Source organism: Mobula birostris, chromosome 1, assembly GCF_030028105.1.
Source record: "Mobula birostris isolate sMobBir1 chromosome 1, sMobBir1.hap1, whole genome shotgun sequence".
Classification (NCBI taxonomy): Eukaryota; Metazoa; Chordata; class Chondrichthyes; order Myliobatiformes; family Myliobatidae; genus Mobula; species Mobula birostris.
Genome location: NC_092370.1, coordinates 85,609,444 through 85,623,605, shown reverse-complemented (window position 1 = coordinate 85,623,605; position 14,162 = coordinate 85,609,444). Strand labels below are relative to the sequence as shown.

General features: G+C 40.6%; 1 protein-coding gene across 2 annotated transcripts in view; it reads left to right on the top strand.

The window, feature by feature from the left end:
- rnmt (RNA (guanine-7-) methyltransferase) overlaps positions 1–11,428 on the top strand; it is a 42,208-nt gene extending 30,780 nt beyond the window's left edge. The window contains exons 7-10 of one of the 2 annotated variants that reach the window (XM_072258310.1): positions 694–811; positions 4,275–4,376; positions 7,161–7,194; positions 10,083–11,428. In XM_072258310.1, the coding sequence (XP_072114411.1) occupies positions 694–811; positions 4,275–4,376; positions 7,161–7,194; positions 10,083–10,120 (292 nt within the window). In that variant the 3' untranslated portion in view covers positions 10,121–11,428. The remainder of the gene's footprint in view (positions 1–693; positions 812–4,274; positions 4,377–7,160; positions 7,195–10,082) is intronic. The other variant, XM_072258303.1, reaches the window with a different exon arrangement.
- Positions 11,429–14,162: the final 2,734 nt, after the last annotated feature.

The following is a 14,162-nucleotide window of genomic DNA, read 5'->3' as shown; positions in this document are numbered from 1 at the left end:
GATAGGGAGGTGTCAGGTTACTTGTGTCTCATTCACTATCAACTGAAGTTGACATTGAGCTCTATAATTTTAGGGATTTTGCTGCAATTACATTTTGAGCTGTGCTACTGCAGGTTATGTTTTGACTTTTTCCACTAAAAAAAAGTTCCTCTTCATAGAATCATAAAAATGGGCCCTTTCAGTCCACCTTGTCTGTGCTGACCACGATACCATTATAATGTTATAAACATCTACAGTCACTCCTCAGCCTTTTACATTCTGTTGTAGTTTGATAGTTTGGCTCTTAAACCAATGTTTATTTTGAGAAACTGAACTTTTATTTGCATAAACCTTCAGTCTTTTAAAGAATGGCTAAATTTTTAAATGTAGTATATAACAGAATTGCAATAGGTTTCTAAATGTTTTATTATGTTTTACCCCATGCCTTGCATGAGGTTTTCACATTTTGCAGAGCTGCTTTTATGAAGTAATTGAACACTACAAAATCTGAAGCAGATTGCAGTCCTCTAATAGGCTGTATTATAGACGTGCATGCGCAGCTACAATCTAGTTTTCACCTTGTTAAAGATGACTACTTCCATGTGTAAGTGAATCAGAGTAAATAATGAGATAACAATCTGTAGAACTTAGGAATTTGATCAGTGTTTAAAGTTTCTGATCTTCTGGTGTTCATTATATGTTTGCCTTTCCTAGGATGGCTAAAAGGCACAAAATGAAGCTGGTTTTAAAAAAGACTTTTGCAGAGTTTTTCAAAGACGAAGTCCGGAATCCAGAGCATAAATTGCTGTTGAAGAAGATGAAGTCACTAGAGGTAATATGAAAACATAACCTTTGTTGTGTTAGACATAATTTAGTAAAGTAAAAGTTTAAATTTCCCATTCCACTTCCCCAAAAATACTTTTAGGATGTCTTAATTATATAACACTCTAAGATATAGGAACAGTATTAGGCTATTTGGCCCATCGAGTCTGCTACACCATTTCATCATGGCTGATCCAATTTTCCTCTCTGCCCCAGTCTTCTACCTTCTCCTCACATCCCTCCATGCTTTGACTAATCAAGAATCTATCAAGACTTTAAGTATACATTAAGACTTGGCCTCTACAGCTGCCTGAGGCAAAGAATTCCACAGATTCACCACTCTCTGGCTAAAGAAATTCCTCCTCATCTCCATTCTAAAAGGACTCCTCTCTATTCGAAGACTGTGTCTTCTGGTCTTAGACTCTCCCACCATAGGAAACATCCTCTCCACATCCATTCTATCAAGGCCTTTCACTATTTAATAGGTTTCAATGAGGTCACCCCTCATTCTTCTGAATTCTGGTGAATACAGGCCTAGAGCCATCAAACGCTTTTCATATGACAAGCCATTTAGTCCTGGAATCAATTTTGTGAACCTCCTTTGAACCCTCTCCAGTTTCAGCGCACCTTTTCTAAGATGAGGGGCCCAAAACTGCTCACAATACTCCAAGTGAGGCCTCACCAGTGCTTTATTAAGTGCCAACATTACATCCTTGCGTTTATATTCTAGTCCTCTTGAAATGAATGCTAATATACCATTTGTCTTCCTCACCACAGACTCAGCCTGCAAATTAATCTTTAGGGAATCCTGCACAAAGACTCTCAAGTCCCTTTGCACCTCAGTTCTGTTCTGTATTTTCTCTCCATTCAGAAAATAGTTAACCCTTTAATTTCTTCTGCCAAAGTGCATGACCATACTCTTGGCACTGTATTCCATCTGCCATTTCTTTGCCCATTCTCCTAACCTAAGTCCTTCTGTAGCTCTCTACTTCCTCAACACTATCTGTCCCTTCCACCTATCTTCATATCATCTGTAAACTTTGCAACAAATAATTCTATCATCCAAGTCACTGATATATAACGTAAAAAGAATCGGTCCCAACACAGACCCCTGTGGAACACCACTAGCCACTGGCAGCCAACCAGAAAATGCTCTCTTTATTCCCTACTTTGCCTCCTGCCAATCAGCTACTGCTTTATCCATGCTAGAATCTTTCTTTTAAAACCATGTGTTGTAATTTGTTAAGCAGCCTCATGTGTGGCACCTTGTCAAAGGCCTTCTGAAAATCCAAGCACACAACAGCTTGTTATTTCTTCAAAGAATTTCAACAGATTTGTCAGGCGAGATTTTCCCCTGAGGAAACCATGATGACTACACCCTGTCTTATCATGTGGCTCCAAGTACCCTGAGACCTCATCCTTAATAATCGACTCCAGCATTTCCCAACTACTGAGGTCAGACCAACTGGCCTTTCGTTTCCTTTTTTCTGCCTCTTGAAGAATGGAATGACATTTGCAATTTTCCAGTCTTCTGGAACCATTTCAGAACCCTGGAGTGTACACCATCTGGTCCAGGTGACTTATCTACCTTCAGACCTCTCAGTTTCCCAAGAACCTTCTCTCTAGTTATGGTAACTTCACGCACTTCATACCCCCTAACACCTGGACTTTCTACCATATTGCTAGTGTCTTCCACGGTGAAGACTGATGCAAAATCGTTATTCAGTTTATCTGCCATTTCCTTGCCCCCAGTACTACCTCTCCAGCCGTTTTCTAGCGGTCCAATATCCGCTCTCACCTCTCTCATACACTCTATGTATCTGAAGAAACTTTTAGTATCCTCTTCAATATTATTGGCTAGCTTACTTTCATATTCCATGAAAGATGCAATGTAATTTCATATCCTTTTTTTACTGTAGTGACGGGTAACTATTTCCATGATCTTTAAAAACATTAGAATATAAGAAAATACAGGAGCAAGCTACCCAGACCCTCTAGCCAGCTCCTCCATCCTCCATTCAATATGATAATGAATGTTTGGAATTTGTTGACAGAGCTCTGGAGGCCAAATCACTGTGTATTTAAGGCAGAGATTGATAGTTCTTGATTGGTAAGGGAGCTCAGGGTTACGGGGAAGGCAGAAGAATGTGATTGAGAAATAAAAATCAGCCTTGAATGAATGGCAGAGAGCAGACTTGATGAGCTGAATGGCCCAATTCTGCTCTTATATAATTTGATAACTGACCTATCTAAAGCCTCAACTCCTCTTCTGTGCCAGATTCCCATAGCCCTCAATTCTCTGATGTCTCAGGGGATTAGCTACTTTCTCTTTAGATACTACAGTGATCTCACCTCTAATTTTCTGTGGTCAGAGGCTTCCAGAGATTTGTCAGAAAATTACAGGAAGTTTCCGCACCTAGTATGACCATCCCCTAATTGTGTAATTTCCCCCCCTTTGTTCAAGACTCTTCCACTGGTTGAAATGTCTCAACATCTGTCATGTCATAACCCCTAAGGATCTTGTATGTTTTTATAAGATCGAACTGCCATTATTAAAACTCCAAAGTACATAGATCAGATTTCTTTACCATCATTCTTTCCTTTTAATATTAGAGGTCTCATTCCTTTATACTGAATTTTGTAGAATCAGTTTCAAAGTAGATTTTTAAGAGAGTTGTAGAATCATTGTGGGTATGTGGAAGTATAGATGAGCCTTGTCTAATTGATTTCACATATTCTTCTTGTCCTTATGACAGGGAAGAGACTATTCAGCCTTTCAAGCCTGTGCTAGCTCTCAGAGCAATCCATTTCTCCTGCTTATTTCTGTGCAATCTGTTTTCTTACCCCTGCCCATTACCACGCCTGCTTCATTGACCATCCACTTACAGCACGGGCAATTTACTGTAACCAATTAGCTAAAAGCCAGTACAACCTTGAGGTATGTGGAGGTAATCAGAGCTTCAAGGAGAAAGCAGGTGGTCACAGAGGACGTGCAAACTCCACACTGTTGGCACTGGAGGTCAAAATCAAGCCTGGGTAACTATAGCTGTGAGACAGCAGCTCTACATTCTGTGCCACTAGAATAACTGTAGATGTAATATTTTATGCTGCAGTAGCTGACTTGGAGTTTTCAATGATGTCCCATTACTCATTTATAATGTTGACATATCACTGAGAGCACTTCCAAACACTTGTTGTCACAAGTTAGCACTTAGTGAGACTTCAGAGCTCCATATGGTATTCAGTGTTTTGATAGCATACATGTTTCCTCACAGTGAGGAATGATTCCTCTGCAGTGAGACCCCTCTATTTATCTAAACGTGTTTAAATTGTTTATTTAAAGAATGCTATGGGAATGCAAGATTGCAGTGATAATTAGAAGTTATGACTGAATTGCCTTCAAATTTCTCTTTAATTTTTAAATGTCTTTTTGTAAGTGGTTTTAATACTTATTTCTGTTGTATGTTTTGCAGCAATATCCCATTCCAGAGAACAGCAGCAGTTTTATATCTAACAAGAATGATTATAAACACGCAGAAGATTTCCTGAAGAATCCGCAAGCTAAGGCGCCAATTGTAAGCTGAAACTCGGTCATTTTTAGTTTGAGTAGTTTAATAAGCATCTTTTTAATGGCTGTTGATTAATCGACTTGGACCTTGCAAATCGTTTTGCAGCAAAAAGCAGAGATTTGTTTTGTGCTAATAAGAAGTTTAGTTGAGATTAACAGTGGCTATTAGGTTATATGTAAAAAGGTACAAAATCTAAAGAATGCAGGGAACTTAATTTTCTGACATTAAGGAGAATTGCGAAAGTTAGATGTTTTAAATTGATACATTTGTAATACTGGTAGAAGGATAGGAAGAAAAGAACTGGGGTGAGGTCATATTATTAGTAAAGAATGAAATCAGTGTGGTAGTTAGATGTGGTCCTGACTCAGAAGATTACAATGTGGGCTCAATTTGGTTGAGATAAGAAATTGCACAGAATAGCATACTTGAGTGGGAATAATATTTTACGGGTCTCCTAAAACTAACTGCAGTGTAGGACAGTATAAATTAAAAAATGGGGGCTGCAATAATCTGTAGTAATTGTGAGGAGCTTTCATCTTGTAGATTGGATAAATCAAATTGGAAAAGATAATCTTGTGAGTGTGTTCTTAGTGTGTATTTGGGTGAAAAGACATTGCTGGAAATATTCAGCTGGTCAGACAACATTGGAGAGGGAAATTGAGTTAAATGTGGAATCCATTGTCAAGGAAGCAGTAGTAGGACATTTAGCAAGGCGGAGTTCATGGTTGTATAAAAGGGAATTCATGTTTGACAGACTTAACATTTTGAGGTTGTAACAAACCAAGTTGATTGAGAGAACCAATAAATGTACAGTATTTGGATATCCAGAAAAAATTCAGTAATGTGCCACATAGATTGCAGTGCATGGTAGGATATTGGGGCATTAGAGAAATATATTAGTATGGACAAAGGATTAGCTATCAAACAGAAAAAAGGCATAGTAATAATCCCAAAGAGGCTAAACTATGTGGAATCATCTTCACAAAGCTAATGAATTCACTGTTTGAAAATTTATTAACTGCAAGACATTTGTAATATTTCAGAACGCTTATATGAATGGTGGGTTTCCCCATAAGATCTATACAGTTTTCGAGAGGCAGCAATTCACTAATGCTTCCCCTTGAGTCCCTCCGTTGGTTGGGGTCAACCATTTATGTTGTGTCCCAGCGATCTATGTGATATGCAAGCCAGGGCAGTACAATATGTAAAGCAAGCTGTTGCCAAATTAGCAGACACCCCCTCTCCATGCAGCTGGTTAATCCAAAGGAGTAGCAGAAGCTGACAGTTTGGCACCAGCAATGATGTAGGAATTGCCCGTCAGCATTCAATTCAACATGGGTCTGTCTGAGTGACTCTAACTCCAGGTCTTTACTCGGGATTTACTCCCATAGCCTTCCCCATGAGTAGGTATAGCTGCAAGGCAGCAGAGGTTTGAGTCAGGGCTGATCTTCTAGATGAGCTACCAACCATGGTTGACCAGCTCCATCTGCTCTAAGTGACTGGTTTTAAGGTGCCTGTAACGTGCCTTTGCCCCTTCTCCTGTCAGTATGCATGACTATGTTAGGCTATGTGTGCAAACAAATTTGACGGACAGAGCTCAAGCAGTATGCTTTAGGGCTACCCCACATCTTGAACATTTAAATATTGGGATAGTTAATAGTTCAACTTACCTTCTTTTAATTTGACTGTGGGACAGAGTGGCAGCAGCAACTAGAAATGAGCAGAGTAACAAATGTGGTAGTGTGAAATGGAACAAGGGAATTGGTTGTTGACTTCAGAAGGAGTAGCGGACTGCACGGCTCAATTTACATCGGTGGTGCGCAAGTGGAACAGGTCAAAAGCTTTAAGTTCCTTGGGGTCAGTATCACAAATGACCTGACTTGGTCCAACCAAGCAGAGTCCACTGCCAAGAAGGCCCAGCAGCGCCTTTACTTCCTGAGAAAACTGAAGAAATTTGGCCTGTCCCCTAAAACACTCACTAATTTTTATAGATGCACCGTAGAAAGCATTCTTCTAGGTGCATCACAACCTGGTATGGAAGTTGTCCTGTCCAAGACCGGAAGAAGCTGCAGAAGTTCGTGAACACGGCGCAGCACATCACACAAACCAATCTTCTGTCCTTGGACTCACTTTACAGCGCACGCTGTCGGAGCAGTGCTGCCAGGATAATCAAGGATACGACCCACCCAGCCAACAGACTTTTCATCCCTCTTCCCTCCGGGAGAAGGCTAAGGAGCTTGAAGACTCGTACGGCCAGATTTGGGAACAGCTTCTTTCCAACTGTGATAAGACTGCTGGATCTGGGCTGTACTCTCCAAATATCCGGACCTGCATCTTGGTTTTTTTGCACTACCTTACTCTCAATTTTTCTATTTTCTATTTATGATTTATAATTTAAATTTTTAATATTTACTATCAATTTGTAATCCTGGGAGCGGGAAGCGCAGAATCAGATATCGCTATGATGATTGTAAGTTCTAGTATCAATTGTTTGGCGACAATAAAGTATAAAGTAAAGTAATGGTAAGTGCGATGAGTATAGATGGTTGATTGATGGTCAGCTAGAGTATGACGGGCCTGTTTGTGCTGCGTTACTCTGATCTGAACATTAGAATTAATTCTAATTTCATATTTAAATAGTTGAAATTACTCACAACGATGTAAATCTGTGGGGAGTATAAAAAAAAAACTACATATTGGATACTATTCTGTGATGCCTGGAATATAATTATGAATTTTTCATTTGTCTTTTGTCATTACAAAAATGGTTTTGTGTTGTTTGTTTCACAGGGAACATTAAGCAAATCTGAATGGGAGGCTACAAGTAAGAATAACAATTTAAAATTGGCTGATATGAAGTTGTAAAGTAAAAATCAGTTAAATTTGTATTGATATTCCTGGTTGTTTTCATACATCTAATTATAAAAGAAGATTGATCTTGGCTTTTCACTTAACTATAATTAATTTAGAACCTCACTATAATAGATGTGCTGTCATTATTGTTGATCTGCTAATCTTTGCATGACAGGACTGAAACTTTGTTATAGTGGCCACTAGATGGCACAGGTTCTGTGCACATGCTAGAACATTACAAAATTAACTTGCCTCACAGGCCAATATTATTTTCCCTGAATATATAGTCTGCTTCGGACTTTAAATATTACAAAGCAAGCTATTGCAGGTACTGAAAATCTGAAGTAATAAATGTGCTGGAAATTATTAACACAATTAACAGTACATAGAGCAGAATCAGGTTTGTTAGCATTCTTATGACATGAAATCTGTTGCAGCAGTACAGCACAGAGACAAAAATTGCTACAAATTACTTAAATAGTGCAAAAGAAAAGGAATAATAAGACATGTTCATGGACCACTCAGAAATCTGATGGCAGAGGGGAGGAGCTGTTCCTGAAATGAGTGAGGGTTTTCAGGTCAATCCTGATGGGAATGGGCATGCCTTAGACAGTGAAGACCCTTAGTGAAGGATGGCAACTTCTTAAGACACCAGTTCTTGAAGATATGCTTGAAAGTGAGGAGGGCTGTGGCTGTGATGGAGTTGGCTGAGTCAAAGCCTTCTGCAGCTTCTTGCATTGGAGCTTCCATTCCAAGCTGTGAAGGCATACCAGGCAGAGAAACAGATAAAAGTTTTTGTAACATGCTTTCATCAGAATTACAACCTTTTTATCACATAAAACTAGTGATCAGTTCAATGTTGGTTAGAGATGCATAAAGGTTGTTCCTAGATTATGGTAGGGTTCCATTCCTGCCACTTGATTGTAACCAAGACAGCAATCCCCACTCTCCACCCCGCCCCCCGCACCTGATAAATCCACTCTGCTGTTCCCCAAATGGTAGTTCATGTGGAGGGGCTGAACATGTGTCAGATTTCATAATCTGAGGAGAAGCTCCACTCCAAACTAGCTTAGTTAAAAAGAAAATGGAGCAGTACAGCATAGGAACACATCACTCAGCCCACAGTATTGCACTGAACCAGCTTAAAAGGTAAATCAAAAACACCCTAAAGCTAGTCCCTCCTACCTACACCATGCCCATATACCTTCAATGTCCATATCAAACCTTCCTTGCATTCATGTGCCTGTCCAAATGCCTTTAATGTATTTGCCTCTACCTCCATACCAGGCAGCACATTCCAGACGTCCACGTCTCTAAGAACCTGCTCCTCACACTCCCCTTGAACCTACCAGCTCTCACCTTCAGTCCATGCCCTCTGGTATTGGACATTTCAACCCTGGGAAACTGATTCTGTCTGTCCACTTCATCTATGCCTTTCAAAATCCTATAAACCTTGATTAGATCTTCCCTCAGCCTCTGGCACTCCACAGAAAAGAACCCAAATTTATCCAGCCTCTCGTGATAGCACGTGCTCTCTAAACTAGGCAACATACTGGTAAACATTTTCTGCACCCTCTCCAAAGCCTCAACATCTTCCCTATAGTGGGGTGACCAAAACTGTATGCAAAAGTCCACATGTGTCCTAACCAGAGTTTTATAAAGTTGCAACATGACCTCTTGACTTTTGAACTCAATGCCTGGACTTATAAAATCAAGCATTCCATAAACCTTTCCTGCCTTATTGACCTGTGTAGCCACTTTCAAGGAGCTGTGAACTTGGATCCCGAGATCTCTCTGCTCAGCAACACTGTAAAGGGTCTTGCCATTAACAGTGTATTGTCGCCTTGTATTTGCCCCTCTGAGGTGCAACACCTCATATTTATCTGGGTTAAACTCCATCTGCCATTTCTCTGTCCATATCTGCAACTGATCTATGTCATACTGTATTCTTTGCCAGTCTTGTGGAGAAAGAGGTAGAATGTGATACCTTCACTGTGAAACAGGTTACTCTAGTCTTGGACAAGAAAATGACAATTAGATGAAACATAGAAACATAGAAAATAGGTGCAAGAGTAGGCCATTCGGCCCTTCGAGCCTGCACCGCCATTTATTATGATCATGGCTGATCATCCAACTCAGAACCCCGCCCCAGCCTTCCCTCCATACCCCCTGACCCCCGTAGCCACAAGGGCCATATCTAACTCCCTCTTAAATATAGCCAATGAACTGGCCTCAACTGTTTCCTGTGACAGAGAATTCCACTGTCTGTGTGAAGAAGTTTTTCCTAATCTCAGTCCTAAAAGGCTTCCCCTCTATCCTCAAACTGTGGCCCCTCGTTCTGGACTTCCCCAACATCAGGAACAATCTTCCTGCATCTAGCCTGTCCAATCCCTTTAGGATCTTATACGTTTCAATCAGATCCTCCCTCAATCTTCTAAATTCCAACGGGTACAAGCCCAGTTCATCCAGTCTTTCTTCATGAAAGAAAGCAGTGTTTGTATCTATGCTCTATTGCTCTGACTTTATGATTGCATTTTATTGAACAAACTGCAGTTAAGTGGCCTCTTGGAAGGCACTCATTAAACAATAAACTGTTTTGAGTAGAGACAGTTATACTCATATTACCTCTGCTTGTGTTATCATTCTTGCTCCTACCCCTTCCCCCAACCACTCACTCTGATCTCCTGTGCATATATATTGTAAAGTTTGAAGTGATGTAACACCTTTCCAAGATCAGTGTACTTCATTGTATTAGAGATGAGGAACAGAGTCAAAGGTTTGTGAAAATACTGCCATCCACTGGCTGTGCAATCATTGTTTTATTAGAACCAGAGTAAAATCCTTATACTTTCTTCCTAGGTATATACTTGGTGTTTGCATTTGAGAAACAACCATAAGCAAATCCTTTTTATTTGCTGGGAACTTCGCTGGAACCTGAAGGTGTGATAAAGGAGATAACGATAGAAGTTGATCCTTTAGAAGACAGTATTTTAAGAATGCTAGTTATGCCAATTGGGTACGGATGCTATTTTAGATTGTGGATTCAAACTGAAGTCCCTGATGATCAGCGCACAGTTATTTGCTGCACACGAAGCAATGTCCTGATGGAATGTGTCATTTAAAAAAAATCTTTGTACTATACTTATTGTTTTAGTTGCAAGCATATATTTTTGTTAAAAAAAATTGAATACTGAGCTTTTTACATTTTACTTTTTATGTAGGATGGTCCTTCTGGAAATATTAGAAAAGTAGGTCAGTTGGTGATTTCATCATCATCATTATGTGCTGTGTCATTTGGTGATTACAAACTCTAAAATAAAAATCTCACTGCTGTTTGAGTTTTTGAACATGCGTACTGGGATAGGGTAGTGTAGATACCTTCTGCCTGCATTTTGTAGGAAAAATTATTTGTTGGCACCATTTAAATTATTTACTTGTCATCTTGCTACTGTGATCCTGAAGTAGTTTGGGCTCCATGCCCTTCCTGTTTATACTTTTATGGTGTTATCTACTTTTATTATTTCTCCCCAACCCTTTGTAAAAATGACCATTTTCTTTGACTCCTTCCTCAAAACTTACTGTGTAGCTTTTGAAAGACTAACATAATCTTCATGGATGGTGGTTCCAGTCTTGGGCATCATAGGCCAATGTCTGATGTAGCAATAATGGAAGCTGTTGTTTTATTGGCTCCATGCCATTAAGCATTTGATTAATTTCTTGGATGTTCTACTTTTTGTAAACAGTTTTATAAACTGCTGACTTTTAGGTTTTATTTTCCAATCCTGCCTTTAAAATGCTGAACAAATATGAACTTCGTGGAGCATACACATGCTCACCAGTTTTAACTGGGACTTCCCTGTTTCCTATAGAATATTTTATTCTCCACTGCCACGTTGCCATCTATAAACTATGGCTTCTATAAAGTAAATTCTTGTCAAAAATATTTAAAGATATAAATGTAATATCTTTGGTTTTCCTTGTAGGAACATAAAAGTGGTCAAATGTAATGCAGAAAATCAGTTGTGGTAGTGTCTGAATAAATTTTGAACTCTCACTATGAATGTTCCAAAGACATTGTGCAGTTCTTTTGTTGGAACAAATCAATATTATGATGCATAAATATATTTTACAGATTTATAAGCTGTTACATTTCTTTTGTCATTTAAATTATTTCCTCATGAATAAATTTTGCAGTTGGCATTGGATCATTGGCCTACAGTATCAGGCTCTTTTCGAATTATCTAGTGCTTATTGTTCTTGATCACCCTGCATTTCCTTTTATTAAAACCCAATCAATTAATTTAAAACATTTACACAGCATGGATTATCCAGTTAAAATGAATGACCACAAGCACTATATCTGTTCCTCACCTCCTTAAGTCTTGCCAAGGATAACAAAGTTTACATCAGCTGATTGGGTTCCACCTTGAGGTGGTATACCATTTTACCTGTGGGAGACATGATCATAGTGATGTAATTAGGTAATGTTAGATTGATTCTCTGCATTGGAAAGATGTTAATGCAGCATCATTCCAACTTACCCTCCTTTTGTTTCTCTGGGCTTTTTCATTATGATAAATACACATGACTTCCAAATTCCTATCAATTTGTTCAGCCTCACAGCCATTTTAAGTCAAGTTATAAGTACATTAATATCTGCTTCAAGGGAACAGTGGGAGGATCAAAACCATTGATTCTGACCATCTCATCTCCCTGTCCCTAGCTACTTACAAGTTACTTGAAAGAAGTAACATGAAACCTTGCTTCAGGGTGTCAATTTGCAATGGGTGCGGATTTACTAATCTAGAACTGCAACTGTTTTGTATTTGCAGGTTCACAGGGTTTCTTTACTAATGTATTCCACTGAAGCTCACATCTGTAAGCAAAGCCCCAGCCACAAAATAAGCTTTAAGTAAAACCAGAACATATGTCCTGAACATGAGAAATTCTGCAGATGTTGGAAATCCAAAGCAACACACACAAAATGCTGGAGGAACTCAGCAGGCCAGGCAACATCTGTGGAAATGAATAAACGGTTGATGTTTTGGGCTGAGAACCTTCAGGACTGGAAAGGAAGGGGGAAAACACCAGAATGAAAAGATGGGGGGGCTGGTGGAAGGAGGATAGCTAGAAAGTGATAGGTGAGCTAGGTCGGTAGGAAAGGTAAAGGGCTGGAGAGGAATGAATCTGATGGGAGATAAAAGTAGACCATAGGAGAAGGGGACCCAGTGAGAGATGACAGGCAGTTGAGAAGAGGTAAGAGGCCAGATTGGGGAATAGAAGGAGGGGGAGGGAATTTTCTTTTATCAGAAAGAGAAATCAATATTCATGCCAACAGGTTGGAGGCTACCCAGATGGAATATAAGGTGTTTCTCCTCCACCCCGAGGGTGGCCTCATCGTGGCACAAGTGGAGGCCATGGACCAACGTGGTAGAACAGGAATGGGAATCAGGCCGGGAGGTTCCGTGTTTGCCGAGTGGAGCGGAGGTGCTCTCTGAAGTAGTCCCTCAATTTAAGACGGTTCTTATCAATGTAAAGGAGCTTGCCTTACCTCTCGGGGTAGCTATGGGCCCAGACGAGCCCGCCTTTTTGTTGGCTACACAGAACAGTCTGTGTTCCAACTCTTCCTCTTCCTCTGCTGTATTGACTGCACTTGTGCTGCTTCATGCACCCATGCTGAGCTTGTCAATTTCATCAACTTCACTTCCAACTTCCACCCTGCCCTTAAATTCACTTGGTCCATTTCTGATACCTCCCATCCGTTGATCTCTCTGTCTCCATCTCTGGAGATAAACTGTTGACTGAGATTTTTCATAAACCTACCAGTTCCCACGATTATCTTGACTATATCTTTTTCCACCCTGTCGCTTGTAAAAATACTTCTCCTTTTTCTTAGTTCCTTTGTCTGCCTCATCTGTTCCGAGGATGTGACTTTCTATTTGGGGACTTCAGAAATGTTCTTCAAAGAACAGGGTTTCCCTTCCTCACCTCCATCTTCTCCATTACCCGAACATCGAGCTCACCCTATCTTCCTCCCTCCTGAACGGTGATAATGATTTTCTTGTCCTTACCTGCCACCCCATCAGCCTCCGCACCCAACATAATTCTCTGCAATATCTGTCTTCTCTAAAAGGATCCTACCACCAAACATACCTTTACCTTGCCTCCTCTTCCCGCAGGGATCACTCCCTCTGTGATTCCGTTGTCCATTCATCCCTCCTCTCTAACTTCCCTCTCAGCTGGTAACCCTGCGAGTGGCCAAAGTGCTGCACCTGCCCCTTCACCTCCTCCCTTTCCTCCATTCAGGGCCCCAAACAGAACTATCAGGTGAGGCAATACTTCACATGCGAATCTGCTGGGGTCGTTGATTGCGTCTGATGCAGCTCCTCTACATTGGTGAGACCCGTCGTCAATTGGGGGACTGCTTTGTTGAGCTCCATTGCTCCATCCACCAAAAGTGGAATTTCCCGGTGGCCAAACATTTTAATTCTCATTCACAGTCCCGTTTGGACATGTCGGTGCACAGCCTCCTCCTGTTCTACAATGAGGTCATCCTTAGGGTGGAGAGGCAACACCCTATATTCTGCCTGGCTAGCCTCCAAACTAATAGCATGAATATTGATATCTTCCAACGAGAAGAATTTCCCTCCCCCTCCTCTTCTATTCCTCTGGCCTCCCATCTCTTCTCAAATGCCTATCACCTCGCCCTGGGTTTCTGGGTCTGCCCACCTTCCCTTTCTCCTATGGTTCACTCTCCTATCAGATTCTTCCTCCAACACTCACAACATGCTGGAGGAACTCAGCAGGTCAGGCAGCATCTGTGGAAAAGATCGGTCAACGTTTCGGGCCTTCTCTCTTCAGTCCTGACGAAGGGTTCCGGCTGGAAACGTCGACCGATCTTTTCCACGGATGCTGCCCGACCTGCTGAGTTCCTCCAGC